Here is a 17,992-nt window from a genome sequence, read left to right as displayed (position 1 = left end):
GCAGAACACCCAGCCGGGGTCTTTGGCTCGTTCACCATCGCCCTCGGGTGGCCAGGCCCCTCAGGGCACCTCACACTCTAGCAGTTGATTCGACATCTGGGTATTGTCTGAATTTCTTCTCCGGCTGGATGCAGACCCCAGAAGGGCAGGGGCTGCCCATCCCGCTCTCACTCAGGCCCCAGGCGTCACACCCCCAGACATCGGCTAAACAGTTTTTGGGTGAATAAGAGTAGTATCCAAATGCAGGATACAGCACAGAGCAAGACACAGCATGTTCTCTGGAAGGAGCGCCCATCTCGAGGGGGTGATGGACAAGGAGACACACAGCAGAACATGCCAAGGTTGGTGTGATGCAGGAGCGTGGGAGCACATGGGCTTCCTCCCTCTCAGGGCATCAGGAAACTAGTCCTGAGTGTCAGACCGTCCACATCTGCGCAAGGTCCTTCCACACCAGTGGGCTACTCAAGTGAGAGATGGTACCTGTCCTTGGAGCTGGGCACTCTCTCCCTGGGGACACTCTCAGAAGGCCAGAGAGTGATGCACCTGCTCAGAGGTGCCCCAAGCCTGCCCTCCCCGCCTGCGTGCATCTATAGTGGGACCCGGCTAGTGGGAAAAGCCGGAACCCCGCCCCTGCCCCACCTCCCCTCTGACTCCATGTCCGTGAGGGACCCGGGGCCCTTCTCTGGGGCTGAGGGACTTTGCACCAGGGCTGCCTTTTATGTGCTCCCTCAGTGGTTCTCACCAGCACCGAGATTGTGGGAGGAGGTCTGGGGTGGGGCCGAGAACCTGCATCGCTGACAAGCTCCCAGGTGATACTGATACTGCAGGTCCGGGCCCCCCGTTTGGAGAACCACTGCCCAGAGCGTGGCTGGGCCTGCCAAGGGTCAGGGCTTCTAAAAGCCCCCGGGGGTGGCTGGGGCCAGCTTCATAGCATCCAGAGAGCACTTTTCCCTCCCGAAGCAGCAGGCCTTCAAGAGGGTGGGAAGAGATCTTCAGGAGATCTTGGGGATCCTCAAGACAGAGGCAGGAACCTACCATGCCCAGTAGATGGCACCTCACCACAGTGGCCGCTGTGGGGGCTATGGTGTACCGGGCTCCGTGTCCTGCATGTTCCACTCTGATCCTCTCCCCGTAGGCTGTGAGTGCGTATCCTATGCCCGCTCCACCCATGAGAAAACCAAGCCTCAACAACCTTCACGAGGCGGGAGGGAGGCAGGTGCAGTTAGAAAGGGCGACAGGAGGGATCCTGGTGCTGCTGGAACATTCTGTATCTTGACTGGATCCATGCCAGTCTCTGGTGGGATGGCTTCACAAGATGTCACCGCTGGGGGAACTGGGTAGATGGTACACAGGATCATGCTGTGTTATTTCTTAACACTGCATGGGAGTCTATAGTTATCTCAAAATAAGACAATTTTTTTAAACTAGATGGATTAAAAAAAACCTTTAGTGTACTCAGGTCTGACAAGTGTGTGTAAGTGGCCTCAAACCCTGGGCTCCCTAGAACACCCCCCAGCCCGGTGGGCACCTCCTCCAGCTCTGAGCTGGTGCCCCATGCTGGGGGAGCCCCAACTTGGGGGCCTGGAAAATGCTGCAGAAAGAATGACATCGAGAGGACAGGGGTGTCTGGAAACCCCCGCGCGGCTAGGACAGCGCCGGCCCCCCGGGCTCTGGGGAGGGAGCAGTGTCCAAGCCGTGCAGGGTCTAACCAGCTTTGCTCTCTCTCCCTCCACAGGGCAACCAGGACACCACGGCTCCGCCCGAAGCGATGGCCCAGCCCTACCCCCCTGCCCAGTACCCCCCTCCACCACAGAACGGCATCCCTGCCGAGTACGCCCCGCCCCCACCGCACCCCACGCAGGACTACCCGGGCCAGACCCCAGTCCCCCCAGAGCACGGCATGACCCTGTACACACCAGCACAGACCCACCCTGAGCAGCCAGGCACCGAAGCCAGCACACAGCCCATTGCAGGGGCCCAGACAGTGCCGGTAAGGGGCCCCGAGACCCTGGAGCTTCAGGGGGCAATGTCGCCCAGACGGGTGACTCGGGGGGGCAGTGAGGCGAGGCGGGGAGGGACCTCTGTATGTGGAGAGGCAGGCCCCATAGCAGGAGTCCTCGCCCCCAGGGAAGGAGTTCCCAGCCTTGGAACTGTTCATCATCTGACACCAGGGATCTTTCTGGTGGCACCTGCTCAGCCAGGCACAGCGGGGTAGGGCCGTGACCCCTCTTGTAGCCAGGCCTACCGCCTCCAGCTGCCCCCGGCTTCCCTGAGCCACAACTTCAGGCAGACTCTCACCTCATCTGGGAGATGGAGCGTGTCCTCGGCTGCCAGTGACCTGTTAATGGGAAGCAAGGGAAATGGCGGAGACCAGGGCCTGGGCTCACCCCGTGTCATGGGGGCAAGCCGGGAGGGCTGGCGGTGCGGGAAGAGGCCCAGGGCCCCTTAGAGCTGTCTCAGGTTGCAGGCATTCCTATCATTTCTAATCACTTGTAATCTACCTGCTTGGCTGCCCTCCAATCAGATAGCTTCAATTATGTGGTTGTAACGCAGCTCCGAGGAGAAAGTGCTGAGCCTGCACTTCTCAGAGATGTCCTGATAGCAGAGGAGCGTGGCAAGGAGTGGCCGACCTGGGATGGGTATCCCATGAGAGTAGCCCCCTCTCGGAGACCAGGCTGCTGCCCAGGCCCTGGAACCCTGGCCTGCTCGGTCCCTTTCCCTGGCCCTCTCCACTGCGTTCTCCCTGTGCCCGCCCCTCACCGCTGCTCTGGGTTCATCCAACCGTCCCTGCTGGCTCCATCCCAGCGCTGGCTGGTGGGGCTGGGCAGGAGGCCAACATGCCCTGCACTGCCCAGGAGCGGCACTGTCCTGGCGGCCTCCTGATGGGTGCTCCCCCGCTGTGCTCCCTCAGACCCCCTAAATCCATCCTGGCTCCCAAGATGCTGTGTGGATCCAAATATTACCCGCCCTCCCCATGTAGGCAGCATCATCCAAGCTCTCTGGGGAGAGAGCCCACCCAAGCTGCCTCCTGGGCTGGACTGGACCCTCTGCTGTGGCCCAGCCAGTGCCCTTCCCCTGTTCAGAGTGCTGCCTAGCCTGAGTCTGCTCCGAAGCCACCAGACTTCTCCATTCCTCCAGTGTCCCTGGTGCAGGGTGTCTCCCAAGACGCCCCCAGGGTTCCTACAGATGGAAAAGGCGAGGCCCGCAGGTCCTAGACCTGGGAGCCAAACCATACTTCCCAGGCTTCCGCTGCTGCTGAGTCCTCAACCCCCGAGCTGTGTGTGCTCAGAAGAGAGAGAGGTGGGCACAGGAGCCAGAGTGGGCTCATGGTGAGGGAGTCACGGCTGGCAGACCGGTCTCTTTCTGAGGGGCCACGGTGGACAGGGTGCATCTGGTCCAACCTCTCACGCCCCCCTCGTGAGCCACGGGGATTCACCCTGGAAGCAAACACAGAAACAAGACTATCAGACCCTCAGATGCCACAGGCTGGCATGATACCCACGGCTGATAGCTGTACCACACCAACGAGCCCGGAGGCTCCCTGACCTGCGCTGCAGCCTCCCCAGGACAAGTGTAAGGCCCTCCTTCCTGCAGCTGACGCTCGTGGGGCACCTGCTGTGTGCCGGGCACGGAACCATCAGTCCCCACCCATCCAGGACATGAGAGTCGAAGGGGAGCCAGCAGCCTCCGTGCCTGTGAGAGTGCTCGCACTCTGGAGAGGATCCCAGAGTCCCAACTCAGAGAAGTCAGAGTCTCACTGCTGGAGCCCAGTGCCTCCCCAGGAAAGCGCCTGGGCCAGAGAGCCCCCAGTCTGGTGAATGGAGCAGCCCGGACCTTCCTTCCTTTGGCCCAGATCTCTTGGGGGTCTGCGGGTCTTCCATCCAGGGCTGCGGAGGAGAGGCAGTTATTCTCCACGCCCCGGGGCCAGACGAGCACCGCAGGCAGAAGTTACTGGATTAGCAGAAAACTCTGAAGACACCCCAAGGTGCCCAGCAAAGACCTCGGCTACGCTGGAGGGCAGAGCGCTCTGACCCTGGAGTATTAATTCAGGCAGAGGCTTCCCACCTCGGGAGGAGCTGGGGAGAGTGACTGATGCCCTGTCCTGCTCTGACACCCCAGGAGCTACCTTCTTCCCAGAGAAGCTGCCCGGCGCTGCCAGCTGAAGGCTGAACACCTCCATGCTGGCCAGCTGCCCCATGTCCCATCCTTGTGTGAGGGCTCCTTCAGCTCACCCGAGCCCCTCTTGGCCTTCCCCAGGCAGCCTGGGCGTTAGGATCGGGAGGCATGGGGCAGCCGGTGGTGTGGGCTCCCAGCTCTGTCCAGCCCTGCCCTCTCTCCTGTGTGTGGATCCGTATGTCACCATGGCGTCATCTGCGTTCTTTTGACAAAAAGCAGCACAGTGCGCAGAGTGTGGCTGGGGCTGCTGATGGGTCAGGGCCCACCTCGCTACTCTGCAGAGCCCCCAGGGGTACAGTTGGGGACCACCTCCCCAGAGCACTCATTCATTCAAGGTCGTGCGGGTCCCCTGCAGGTGTCCTCCCCACCCATCTGTCCACCCTGAGTCGTGGCACAGCCAGAGTGGCTCCTCTCGGAAACTGCTCCCACTCTCCCCATCCTCCTCTGGGGCTACCTCATCTTTACAGACGAGGCCCTGCCCCGTGGCCCTCTCCGCGCCACGAACAGGCGCTGTGGCAGCAGAAACTCCACCAGGAGCAGTGGCCTTTGGTCCCCTTCGCTCTTGGCTCTCGGGGCTTAAGAAAAGCGAAGGAGGTGGACCGTGTTGGAGCGCAGAGTGGAAAGGCAGGTGAGGAGAAGTGTCTGCCCCCGAACCACCCTGGGGTGAGACCCAGCCGTGCAGCCAGATGCAGTGTCAGTGGGCGCCAACACCACAAGTCCAGTGGCCAGCCTTGAGCTCCGAGAGTCTTATGTTGTTCAGAATCTAAAGTGGACACACAGCTCCACCCGAGGAGGGGGCTGCCCAGCGCCCCCCAGGTTCTGAAGAAGATGTGGTAAATGGATGGCTCAGGGCCACATGCGGGACTGCCTTCTCCGAGGCCAACTCGCCACCCACCAGGGCGAGCTGTGTTGGCCAAGTAGCTGACGGTCCCTGCACCAGTGGCAGGAGGTCTCTGGAAGAGCGAGGGAAAGGGGAGACGGGGCCGCAGAGCAAGGGGATGTCCAAGAGCCACTTCATCTTGTGCTGCATCGGCAAGCCTTGGCTCCGTCCCAGCAACAGGGCCACCAGGTCCTTGCCTACTGCCCAATTCCCTGCTGGACCCACTGGCCCCTGCCCAGGGCCCCCTGGGCCTCTCCATGTGCTGGGCTTGGAGAGGCCCAGGCGAAGGGGACTACAGGCTCCTCGGAGGGTGGGAGATGCGCTGGGTGGCATCTGGGCCCTGCCCCTAGCCCACCAGGGGCCGGCTCCTGGCCTTGAAATGGGGAAGGGGGCCCATGTCAGCTGAGGTGACACAGATGGGGGAGGACGCAGAAGCAAAGCCACCGAGACCAGCCAAGGAGGCAAGGGGATGTCGCAGCTGTTTCGTTTTTCCCTGCGTTTGAGAACTGAAAGCAAAGATTGCTTTAAAAAAAAAGAAATCCCCCCGGAAAGGTGGTGCGGGCTGCCTGGTCCGCCATGGTAAATGGTGAGAAGGCCCCCGTCTCCCCTCGGGGCAGCCTGTGTGCTGTTACGCTCTGGGGCACTCAGCTCATCTCACAATCTTACAGTCATTGAATCATTTATCTGCCTCTGTTGCGCTCCGGGCAAGGGAAATGGGGGCAGGGGACCTCTTACTGGTGTCCTGGCCCCACTCAAGGCTCATTCCACACGACCCCCTCACCCCACTTCTCCCTCCTTGCCCTTGCTGCTCCCCTTAAGGGCCTTTGGGGTGGGGTCCAGAGGGGGGACCCTGGATCTTGGAGACACACAGTGGGCTCAGCCTCCCATGGCCCCCTGCCCAGGGGTCCCGGTCTCCTCTGAGTGGGAGCTGGGCCATTCCTAGGGTGTTGGCCACTCTGCCGGGCTGACCGCTGCCCTCTGCTGGTCTGAAGCCAGCATTGCATGCCCCTCTCCTTGCTGGATTCCCAAATACAGGTGACTCTATTAGTCACCTGTGCCCAGGAGCAGCTGAGGGCACAGATGTGTGAGATGCACTCGTTGGGAGGTGCACTTGTCTCACTGGGCCCACCCTGACCACACCACAGAAGGAGCCACACCTTGTCGTAGCCAGAGGGTAGGGCTTGGCCCTCTGCAAGAATCGGCTGCACGGCGGTTCTGCTTTGATTCAGGGGCACAGACGAGCCCTCTGGAGGTCTAGCACAGGCTTGCTTTCTGCGAGAAGGACTGGGACCAAGGAAGGACAGGAGGAGAGGTGGGGAGGGGCTGGGCTGTTGGGCATTTCCAGGTCCCTGGCTTAGTGGGAGGAGCCCTCAGGTGTCCCTGAAGAGCCCAAAGGCAGCTGCCCTTTGGGCAACGCTCCTGTGTTGCCCATCAGGAGTGAGGGCCTGGTGCAGGCCAGACCGGGACTCTCTGGAGACTTGCCGCCCCACTCCCAACCCTGCCAGCTGCCCCTCCCTCGCAAGCCTCCCTGCTGAAGCCCTGGTTCCCATAGAGAGGCTCCTGGGGGTGGCAGTTGTTGGCAAACCCCAAGGCCCAGGTGCTGGGTCACCTACAGCCCACCCTTGTGCACATGTCACTCTCACAGCCTGACGGGAGGGCTCAGAGAACACAAAGCCTCAGAACTGGGCCTGCTGCGCGTAGGACGGCCAACCTGCTGAGACAAAGGTCATGCGTGTCCCCAGGCGAATGAGAGGATGGTGGTTTCAAACCCACACTTAGGATCATGTGCCGTGTGCTCCCTTCTCGAATAGGAACACAGAGTTGAGGTCTAAGGGACGTTTGAACAGGATGCTCCCGCACCCCCTATAGCCCTCCAGACCGCACTCCCAGCTTGCCGCCCAGAGAGGTATCCTCGGCCTCCCTCACCAGCCCGGGAGCTGGTGACATCCACTCCCGTCACCTACGGCACCTGCTGCCCTGGAGCCTGGTCAGAGGCCTCCTGGCTGAGCGCAGGAGGGTGGGGAGTGGCCCCGTCCTTCTGGAAAGAATGACCAGGATGGCCATCGAGGGCAGCCACTCAGGCGTCCAGAGACAGACCCTGCATGGCCTTGGGTGAGGCTCCGCTCCTCGCTCGAGACCTAGGGCACAGTGGCCTGGCCCTGCTCATCCGTCGTCACTCTGGGAGGCTTGTCATACCGGTCAGTGCTCCTTTGGTTGCTGGGGATGGACACCCACCGGAAAGTGGCTCAAGCAAACAGGCAGCTCCTGGGACCCGTGGGGAGCGCTCTCTGGCCTCTCTCCTCAGCTTTCCCCCCGCCTGTCTCTGCGTTCCAGCCTCCCTCCCACTGCCGGCCAGCTGCCTCTGCTCCTTAGGCCGCGTGGGAGACACGGCCACCCATTTGTATAAATTACAGCGTAGGCCTTGGGGGACCCTCCTGCCTTTGCTGTCTCCAGCAATTTCAGAAAAGCTCTGGGAGGCTTTACTGGAGCCAGGGCCTCCCTCATGCCTTCAGCTGGGGTCCCGTCCAGGAAGCAGACCCCAAGACAAGGATTCAAGTCCAAGCAGTGTATTGGGGAGGTGATCCCAAGAAAACCCCAGGAGGGAGTTGGGAATCGAGAAAGGAAAGAGAAAGAAGCAACAAAAGGTGTGTTCTCAGCCCGTTATCCCCACTAGAGACAGTAGAGCCCCCCAGAGGAGCCCCAGGGGAGGGAGCCAGGTACCTGTCCACCCACTGGATCTATCGCCGGCTGAGGGCTGCTCCTGGACACTGACACTGCAACTTTCCTTGCCAATGGGCTGAGCCGGGAGAGTAAGTCTCGGGGCCACAGTCCACAGTTCTGGTGTGTCACCGTGAACACCCTGGCATCCAGGTCATGGTGAGCTAACTGGGCACCGCAGTCAGTCAGCCACTCGTTCACCCAGCCAGCGCCAATGGAGCACCTGCTGCTTGCCTTTGGCACTGGTAGCTTAGCAGGCACAGAACCAGGCCAAAGGCCAGCCTGGCAGTGAGCTGGTGCCCATCCCTGGAGAAGTCCCCCTGGACGAGCCTTGCACACTGCCCACCACGCCACGCTGTCTCCGGGCTCATCACGGCCTCGTCCTCACAGGGGCCTGGGGGGGGGGGGGGGACCTTGCTTTGTGGCAGCTCTATTTCCTGAGACTCAAGTCTTTTGGAGCCCCTCTCTTGACCAGTGTTTGGGTCCAAAATGAGGACCAGCTATAAAGGACTGGGCTCGGCCACCCAGGCCTTAGAAGAATGCAGCCCCCAAAGGTGTGGAGCAGCAGCAGCGGGGCTGGACTAAGGGGCAGCCCTGGGGTGACCACCGTGGGGGGCAGCACCCTACAGATCCGTGTGTCCGGGTTCTGAAGTCTCCCTGCTTTCTCGTCAGGCTTTGAAAGCCAGAACAGTGCCCGCGTCCCCGGAGCTCAGGCTCTGTCGGGGGAAGGGCAGACCCGTGTCCTCGAGACGGTAATAGTTCATGGAGCTGGGGGACCGTTGAGGTCAGACCCCTGTGGACAGGGCCGAGCTGCAGGGGCAGAGAGCACTGGGCCAAGGAGGCCTTGCCCTGTGGGGTGTCAGGCACAGCCGGGGCAGAGCCTGGAGTTGGGCCCCTTGAGGTCGAGGTACTGCTGTGCTGTGTCTCCTGCAAATCGTCGGCCCAGACCCCCTCTCAGATCTCGGCCCTGGGATGGGGGAGTCCAGGGGGTCAGGGAGGATCTGGTCTTTAGGCCCTCCCCTCCCCATGGGATGGGAGCCGAGGGGGCACTCACAGCCCGGTCCTCTCCCCGCAGCAGACAGACGAGGCGGCACAGACGGACAGCCAGCCACTGCACCCCTCCGACCCCACAGAGAAGCAGCAGCCCAAGCGGCTACACGTCTCCAACATCCCCTTCCGGTTCAGGGACCCGGACCTGCGGCAAATGTTCGGGGTGAGTGTGTGCAGCCCCTCCATCCCCACTCCGCCCACGCCCAGCACACAGCCCTGGGGTTTTCTGCCTCCCACTGTCTCCTGGGGCCAGCCCACTCTGACCTGAGCCTGCTGATGGGAGGGAGGGGGAAGGACAGAAGCTCAGGGTAGAGGGACCTGCTGTGGCCGCAGACCCCTGGCCAGAAATCCACCCACCACTCAGTGCCACCCATCCTCAGGGCTTTGTAGGGTCCCCTTGGGGCCAAGGCCAGTGCCGATTACATTATTATTCTGCAGTCCCAGCCTCTGACAAGGGTTCCAGAGACCCCTGCAGCCCTCAGAGGGCACCTGAAGGGGCAGCCCAGCCTCCTGGCCTCGAGCTCAGCAGCACACTTGGCCCCTACATGATGCCCATCAGCTCACCCGGCCCCTCCACCAGGGCAGGCACTGTCATCCCTCTTTTGGCCCTTGGCAGAGTTGGGGTGGCATCACCGTCGGGCTCCAGTCATCTCGCTGCCTGTTTTGACACCCACCTCCCCATGTTGTGAGGTGAAGGGGAAAGCCATCAACTGTACACACCAGAGACCTCAGGACAGGCCCCTCGGGACCTCACTGGCATTTTCGGGGACCTTGTTCACAGGTTCATGGTCTCAAGCGCCAGTGAGAGAGACTGCTTCCCCTTGGGGGTTCTGGGCCAGTGACAGGGCAGGAAGCGGCAGCCGAAGCATCTGGGCCTGCCTGGCTGGTATGCCTTGGTGGCGCAGAGGGGCCTGGGGTCGCTGCTGCTCTGCACCCCACCCAGCCCAGCCCTGACAGCACAGGCGGCAGGTAGTGCAGGGTTCCTCCAGGGCACTTTGTCTCTTCCAGGAGCTCCTGCTCCTTGCCTGTCCATAGCCTTTTACCCTTTAGTGTGAATTAGGAGTCGCTGTCAGTAACGTAGGGCAGAGGCCCAGCAGGGAGAGGAGAGGGACACTGGTGATGCTGCACCCCCCCTGTCCCCAGCCCCCACCCGACTTGTAGGTGGGGCCAGAGGCCTGGCAGGAAAAGCTCTCTCCACGAAAAGGTGGGGAGGGGTGTCCCTGTGTCCCCCCCTCCCCCATGCTGCACCGAGAGCCCCCCCTCCTCTTCCCTGCCGGAGGCAGAAGGGGGCCCTCTGGGCTTAAGACCGGACACGGGCAGCAGATGAGGGTCTCCTGGGGAGCAGGCGTGTGGGCAGCAGTCTTAACCCACCCTCTCCTGTCTCCCACCCACCCCCCTCTGTCTTTGCAGCAATTCGGAAAAATTTTAGACGTGGAGATCATTTTTAACGAGCGGGGCTCCAAGGTGGGTGCCGCCCAGAGGCCGCCACCATTACAGCGCCGGCTGTAGGTCCCGCCAGGCTAACGTGTGAAATGTGCGTTTCCTTCCTGGAGAGCTTCGAGCCCGAGGACCCCTGAGCGACACGGGTGCTTGTATTCCCCGCTCCTCCACCCCGCCCCCACCCCACCCCTGTCTGTGTTGTTGCTTCTGCTGCGAGGTTCCCTTCTCTCTAAGCTGCCAGGACCTCTCTGTCTGCACCCGGAGCCCCGGCCCCTTGGCCTGGGTCCCCACCCCCGGAGCCGCCCCTCCAGGGGCCGCTGGCCTGCCTCAGAGCTGGCCCAGAGGCTTGGGGAAGGGGCTGCAGGGCGGGCAGGTGGGAGGGTGCCCAGCAGAGACAAGCCTGCTCCCCACTCCAGGAGGGGAAGACACACCCTTCCCCAGGCTCCTAGGGTGAAGGTGGGTGGGGCTGCCCCTGGAGGTCCTGAAGCCCAGCCTCGGCCCCCCAGGTGGAGTTAGAGCAACAGTCCTGGCCCCTGGCCAGTTTAGCATCTCTTCTGTAGCTTTTGCCTGTCCCCTCGCAGGTGCCAGGCAGTCAGCTCAGGCCAGGCTCAAGCCAGGCCCCCAACCTGGGCCTGTACCCATCCTGGGCATCCTGCCGGTGGCACCAGGACAGACTGAGTCTCTCCTTCAACTCACCTGACTCAACCCCTCTCTCTCCCTCTCTCTCTGTCTCTCTCTCCCCCTCCCCACTACCCTGTCCCCCACCCCCACGCCTCCTTTTTTTTCCTGTTTCTCATCCTATGTCTTTCTCTCTGTGTCTGTCCTTCTCCGCTCACAGGGTTTTGGGTTTGTAACTTTTGAAACTAGCTCAGATGCTGACCGAGCCCGGGAGAAGCTGAATGGGACGATCGTAGAGGGACGGAAAATTGAGGTGCTCAGATAAGTGTGCTGTGGCAGGGATACCCTTGTGAACTGCTGCTTGTCACCCGGGGTCCCCCAGCCCTGCTGCTGCCCGGCAGAGAGCCGGCCCCGGTCCCCCATGGCAGGAAGGCAGGGCGGGGGCAGGGCCACACTGAGGTCAGAGCCGAGCCATCCCCTGCCGCCCCCATGGGTCTAGGCTTCAGGCTCACCCAAGGGCCCCCCTCCTCTGCCTCCTCCCTCTCCTTCCTGGAAGAGGCCCCCAACTGTGGGGATTAGCCAGACACTGGGAGGAGCCCCAGAAATATGTGTTTGAGGCTTGGCAGCTCCCAGGACCCTGGCCAGCCCAATCTGTCCCCCAGTTGGGAGGGGCCATCCATCCCCTTGACTCCTCTCACCAGGGAGCAGCAGCTACCCCCTGCCCTCCTCCTCCCCACGCCACCAGCACCCTGTAGTTTGCCCCCTGCCCTCATCCCCCAGAGGGTCAGCAGCAACAAGTGGCTAGGACCTAGAAAGGGACCCAGACTAGAGGAGCAGCAGGGACATGAGGTGAGGGGCTCCCCCCTGGACACCTCCTCCCTTTCTGCCCCTCCCCCGGTGGGCTGCATATCCCACCGTGTGCTGTGGCTCTGAGTGCTAGGAGCTGGGCTCTGACAGCAGTGAGTGAGGGGTGGCTGGAGAGGGGAGGGGTCAGAGCCCCTAGGAAGAGCGGTGGAAGGGCCTGCGGGGAGGGTTTCCGGAAGCAGAAGGAATACTGGAGGCACTGACGCCAGCCAGGCTTCCACTCAGCGCCCGGTGGGCACCTGAGGCTGGAGCCCAAGGCCCCAGGGGTTCACACTGAACGTGGGGGAGGCAGCGTGGCCCAGACCCCTTCCTCAGGTTCCACCGCCTGCCCTGCTCTCTGCTCCCTTCCGCAGAGGCTTCCTCCTTCCTCCACCCCTGGCCCCTGGGCAGCATGACAGGGACTTAGGTGTCCGGAGAGTAGGACCCACCCCCTTGGTGCCCGTCTGCCCCCTCCCCACGGGCACACGCGCCCCATCAGAAAGCTCGGCTGGCCTTGGGGGAATAGGGTGGCCATCTTGGTGCCAACCACTAGGAGCCACCAGGGCAGAGAGTGTCGTGGGGGCTGGTCTGTTAGCTGGGCTGAGAGCACTCGGTGGAGAGCCCACCAACCAGCTTTGTTGCCAATGGCCTTGGGTTGCCAGAGAGGCTGGGGCTTGGTGTGTGGGAACAGCCATGCGAAGGGCAAGACATAGTGGGCTGGATGCAGTGCCTGAGCCAAGGGCCCGGGTTGGGGGCCAGGCTGGGCACCAGCCAGTGCTGGGAGGAGTGTGGCCAAGACTCCCTGGAGCGGGCAGCACGGCAGAGAGAGGAGGCCAGGCAGGGGGGCAGGCCAGGGTAGGGGGCCAGGCTGGTGGCAGAGGCCATCCCGTGCCTCCACCTGGGTGCCCCAGGGCCTCCCTCCCGTTCCCCCGGCCCCCAGCCCCTTCCACGGTGGCCATGGAGGACCATGCAGAGTAGGACTGGGGCGGCCAGTGGCCCCCAAGGAGGCTAATGCTCCCCTCACCCTCCTCTCCCTCTCTCCGGGCAGGTCAATAACGCCACGGCCCGAGTTATGACCAATAAGAAGACTGCCAACCCCTACACCAATGGTAAGGGGCCCAGGACGCCCGGGAGGGATAGAGGCCTGGAGGCGTCCAGGCTGCAGAAGCTGACCTCCCTGGATCCTAAGTGCCCCTCATGTCCCAGCTCTGCCCCTCAGAGGAGAGCTGGGGCCACCCGCCCACACGCACACCCACACCAAGACTCCTGGGCTTTCCCAAGTGTACATGGCACCCAGAGACCACGTGGACAGGCTTCGGGCACAGCGGGATGGTGGCCACTTCAGGGATTATTACTTATTTTCTAAGTGCCGAGGGGAAGCCTGGACTGGACACGCTCGATATTTAGTGAGTGTGATGACAATTAGAGGGACAGTCGCCGCCCCAGACCTTGGAAACAACCAAAGGTTGAGGCCCCCCAGGGTGAGCCCCACTGGTCCATAATGTGCATCAACTGAGTCGTCCGCTTCAAGCGCACCTGACCGTAAGCAGAAGTGGCCGGTCTTAGAAGATGAAACTGGTGATGCAGAGAGGTGGCTGCCGGGAGAGATGCAGGGACCAGCAGGCTGCTGTGTCTTAACTCCACCAGGCGACGGGGCTGGTTTGAGTGTAGCTGGCAGCGTCTCGGAACCAGCTCTCTCCTAGCCAGGGAGCGGCAGTCAGGACGAGTCCCCCTGCAGGCGTGGGCTTTGCTTTTCACCCCCAGTGGGGACTGAGTGGACTGAGCCACCCCCAGTCTCTCTTGTCCCTATATGATCAGCCGCACGTGGAGTCGGGTAACGGGCCAGCGAGGGAAGCCTAGGACGGGACAGTGGGTGGACCTGCTGCGTGACCCCTCAGCAGGGCCTCCCCATCTGTCCTCCTGGGGCGGGGCAGGGGCTCCGGCCAGGCCTCATTTACGCGACATTATCGTGGCTCCCATCCTGCTATTTTGAGGACTGTCAAAGCTCAAATTCTTTCTAAAGATCTGAGAGTGCCTGGCTTTGCCAGTGTCCCAAGCACACCCTGGGTGTGACCCTTCTGTGATCTGGTGCTTAGCACAGGAAGGGAAAGCAGTAGACATTTTTATAGGGTCAGGGTGATCATCGGGGGGGCTACGGAACCACTGGAGCCAGCTGCCCTCCCTTCACCCAAGAGCCACGCACCCCTGCTTTCCTGGCAGAACAGAGAATGTTGAGGAGCATGGAATTCAGAACGGAATCCATCCCTTAACAACTGCATTCTTGCACGGAATGGGCATGGACCCCATGATGGCTGAGTGACAGGGATGGAGAGAGAGAGAGAAACCTCTGCTCACTTCTGTGGCAACAACAGTTTCACTTAAACGTCTTCATTGTCCTGGGCAAGAATGACAAGGGCTGCAGTGGGCCGGCCCTGGGTCCTCTGGCAGTTGGCAGTAAAGGCCGGCCGGCGGGCTCTGCTGGCCTGGGAGTGTAGCCTGACTTCGCTTACACAGTCCTGAGCACTCGGAAATTCACCGGTTGGTCTGGGGCAGACGTTTCCACCGTAGAAAACAAACTCACGAGGTTTGGCCAGGTGTTACTATTTACAGAAGAAACAGAGGTGCCCCCCAGGTGCATCTCAGGCTGCCTCTCTGTCACCTGGGGTCCCAGACAGTGAAATGGCGCCAGCAGTGACAGGTGGAGGCTCCCAGGTTTCCAGGGTTGGCGGGCGGAGGCTCCAGGGCCATCTTGAGCAGAAGTTTCAGCCTCCAAGAGCGGATCTGGAAGAGCCACCAGGATGGAACCTGGGGGCTGGGCTTGGGTCCTTGGCTCTAGGACTCGGCTCCCTCGTGGATTTTTACTAAGACGACTCAGTTCTTGGGACTGGAGGTCTTCCCAAGATATGGAACATTTCTTCCCTCCTAACGTGGGATTTGTAGAAGATTCCAGAGTCCCAACAGTAATGTTCAGACACAGACATCTGTGCTGGTGCCGTGTGATGGTGGATCAGGGATGGAAGGCGGCCCACAGTCTCATGGAGAGTGTGGAGAATGGGCACCCAGGAGAAACAAGGCCCCGGACATTCTGTCCTGTATGCCTCCTGGCTGCCCACCCTGTTAGAATCTGGGTTTGGGGCTCACCCGTGGAGATTGCCACTGATGGCTTGGCCTGCCCCTTGCCATGCTCTCCAGACATGTCTCACCAGCTGGCCAGTCTCACTGTCAGGTCCCTTCTGTCTCTCCTCACACGGTGAGGCATGCTGGAAAGATAAGACCCGGGTAAGCTGAGTGGGCCGGGGGCTGGGCTTGGTAGAATAAGCTGTCCCCTGCCCGTGCTACCCGAATGCCTGCAGCCAGAGCCCACTCAGAGCCAGCTGATTTCCACCCCAGAGGCCTCAGGTAGAAGCAGGCCTTCACTCATGCACCCAGTCCCTGGTGGGAGAGGACAGCTGGCCCAGGAACAGCGGGCCCTGAGCCGGCTGACCTACAGAGAGGGAGAGGCCGGGTGCCAATTATAGCTGGGGGCCAGGGAGGGGGCCAGGCACGTGGGTCTGGCATCCGACTGCTGAGTTTGGCCTGGATCTGCCAATCGCCAGCTCTGTGACGAGAGGCTGCTGGGCCTCCCTGAGCCTCCGTTTGCTCATCTGTAAAATGGGAGGATGGGACGCCTACCTCCTTGGGTGGGTTTAGAAGGGTGTGGCACGTGGTAAATTGCTCAGGAATAATGATTATTATCATCCCAAATCCAAAGGCCCTTCTTCCCCATGGCTGCTTTGGGGAAGGACGGGGCCCCAGGATAGCAAGAGCGGGACTCGGCACTGGGAAAAGTTCCGTCCCAGGACAGAGACTCTGAGGCAGGAGGTGGGAGGAGGTTGCAAGCAGAGGCCAAGCACCTTTTTGGCAGCCTCTGACCCTCCTGGAAGGCAGCCAGGCACCCACATGAGAGCGCCCCCACGACTGGCTCTGTCCTGTGCTAAAGCACCAGGGCACCAGGACCCCTCGTCCTGGGTGTGGGCCTGCAGACGCTTACATAACGTGCTCCACTTCCCTTCCTAGTTCTCTTCTGCAGAGATTACAGACCCCAAGCTGCTGGGGCTGGTGCCCTGGGGCCAGGGAGGCTCAGGGGGAGGCTGGGGAGGGCCACAATTTGACAATCAAGAAGACACCCAGGCAAATGGGTCGGGAGTGACCTGCTCCCTGGTATTTAGGGAGCAGAAAGAGCCCAGCCCGGAGGCTGCAGCATTCCGCTAGGGGCCAGTGGGGGGTCCGGCCAGCTCTCTGCACAGGCCACCCCCTCGGATGTTCCCAGAGGGCTCAGCCGGGTGTCCCTGGGGTTCCCAGGCAGAGTGCGAGGCGGGGAGAGGATGGAGAAGCTGGTGATTGGGTTTGTTTGCTTCTGTTCTAGGCTGGAAGCTAAACCCGGTGGTAGGCGCAGTCTACGGGCCTGAGTTCTATGCAGGTAAAGGCTGGAGCAGTGGAGTGGGGCTGGGATGTGCCTGGCTGGTATTGGGAGGTCGTTGGCCAGGTGGCTCTGGGTGAAAGGCCAGGGCCGGGTGGGAGGCGTGGCTGGGGGCGTGTTTGGCCGGGGGCGTGGTCGGCAGGTGTGGACGGGTGGGGCGTGTTCATGTGGGCGTGATCTGGAGGGGCGTGGCCAGGCGTGGCTTCTCACAGGCCTGGCTCCCTTTTCTGCAGTGACCGGGTTCCCCTACCCCACCACGGGCACAGCCGTTGCCTACAGGGGTGCACACCTGCGGGGCCGGGGCCGAGCCGTGTATAATACGTTTCGGGCTGCACCGCCCCCGCCCCCCATCCCAACTTATGGAGCGTGAGTACCTGGGGGGCACGGGGAGGGAAGCATGGAGAAAGGTCAGGGGTTGTGGGGAGGGAGGGCTGGGGCAGCCAGAGGGGCTAGGCAGCCTTCTGGAACTGAGGGGGGCTGTGGGAACCTCCAGAACGTCCTACTGTAGTCACCTCCATATCAGTACCCCCACCCCCACTCTGGTTCAAGGAATCAAGGGTCACAGGCATTTAGGGCGACCTTTAATGGGATCGTGGTTGGCCCCTGAGCCCTCCCTGGTCCATTTCCCCGGGGCCCAGTGCCTTCCACTCCTGGTGTGGGGGGACAGCTGCTTGGGGTGGAGTGGTGGGAGGGTGAGCAAGATGGGCCACTGGGCCCCTGGGTTTGTGGGAGAAAGGAGCTGACCAGCAAGGGTGTTACTCTATTGTTATACCAAAACAGGGCACTGGAGCAAACGCTTGTTAAAATGCCAGTCCCATGGGCAGGGCTGGCACCCTGCCCCCTCCCTCCTCAGCAGACACCGGAGCCGGCCTACCCCACCTCTCCAGCGTTCCCACCACTTTCTTGTCCGTTTGCTTCCAGGGTCGTGTATCAGGATGGCTTTTATGGTGCTGAGATTTATGTAAGTGCAGCCCTGGGGAAGAGAAGGGTGGCATCCTGGTGTTCTGTCGGTGTCAATGAGCAGTCAGTGTCTTCCGCCTCCCTGCCCCTCTCCCCCCACCCCACACCCATCCTTGGAACCCAGGAAGGTGAGGGTGCTGTGTCTGCCCAGAGTATTGCATCCCAAGGGACCTCGGCCCAGCTAAACCTGGGTTATCTGGGCTCATGTTGGGAGTAGTAATGGGTCTCCCAGCAGCCTCATGAGCCAAAGGCATGTCTTCTCCATTTCTCAAGATGCCGTATGATGGGGGCAGTGGGTGACTCTCCTATATCCCTAATCACATTGGGGTCACTCAGTGAGCCCCCACAGGCAACCCATGTCCAGTACAGAGGCCCCAAGAGAGACCAGGAGGCAGGGGCTTGAGGTCAGACCCCTGGTGGGGTCCTGTTGCTTCTCTCTTTCTTCATGGGGCCGCTCTTACTGCTTCCTCTAGCTTGGAGCCCTTGCTGACAACCCTGCCCTGCACACACACCTGGCCTAACATAAGACTTCCCTTCCTGGGCAGTCTCCCATAATCCAACGATCCATTTGTGCCAGGGCCAAGACGTGTTCTGAGTTAATGCCCTTTGCCCTTGACCATTCCCAGTGTCGGGGATAGCACCCAGAGTCACCCATGGGTTCTCCATTCCCGTTGGCTTCAAAGTCATGGGTGCACTGGCCTGGTGGCAGGTCTGTGGGCACCTACGTGTGCCAAAGCCTCACACACAACCAGACGTACAATTGGTGCCCACCAGCGTGTGTTGAATGCACAAATGGATGTGTGAATGAATGAATGAATGAAGTGGACACCCACCCCTACCTCACCTGG

General features: G+C 61.6%; 2 protein-coding genes across 6 annotated transcripts in view; both read left to right on the top strand.

The window, feature by feature from the left end:
• Positions 1-17,992, top strand: part of USP36 (ubiquitin specific peptidase 36) — a 272,438-nt gene that overhangs the window by 23,518 nt on the left and 230,928 nt on the right. The window lies entirely within an intron of this gene.
• The window catches only part of RBFOX3 (RNA binding fox-1 homolog 3), an 86,692-nt gene that overhangs the window by 61,868 nt on the left and 6,832 nt on the right, over positions 1-17,992 (top strand). For 2 of the 5 annotated variants that reach the window (XM_058561786.1, XM_058561785.1), the window contains exons 2-9: positions 1,736-1,990; positions 8,850-8,987; positions 10,235-10,288; positions 11,103-11,195; positions 12,774-12,834; positions 16,131-16,184; positions 16,418-16,550; positions 16,965-17,145. In XM_058561786.1, the coding sequence (XP_058417769.1) occupies positions 1,736-1,990; positions 8,850-8,987; positions 10,235-10,288; positions 11,103-11,195; positions 12,774-12,834; positions 16,131-16,184; positions 16,418-16,550; positions 16,965-17,145 (969 nt within the window). The remainder of the gene's footprint in view (positions 1-1,735; positions 1,991-8,849; positions 8,988-10,234; positions 10,289-11,102; positions 11,196-12,773; positions 12,835-16,130; positions 16,185-16,417; positions 16,551-16,964; positions 17,146-17,992) is intronic. The other 3 variants (XM_058561788.1, XM_058561787.1, XM_058561789.1) reach the window with 3 other exon arrangements.

The sequence above is a fragment of the Diceros bicornis genome, chromosome 18 (genome assembly GCF_020826845.1).
Source record: "Diceros bicornis minor isolate mBicDic1 chromosome 18, mDicBic1.mat.cur, whole genome shotgun sequence".
Lineage (NCBI taxonomy): Eukaryota > Metazoa > Chordata > Mammalia > Perissodactyla > Rhinocerotidae > Diceros > Diceros bicornis.
Note: the sequence above shows the minus strand (reverse complement) of the source record. Positions and strands in the feature narration are given on the sequence as shown.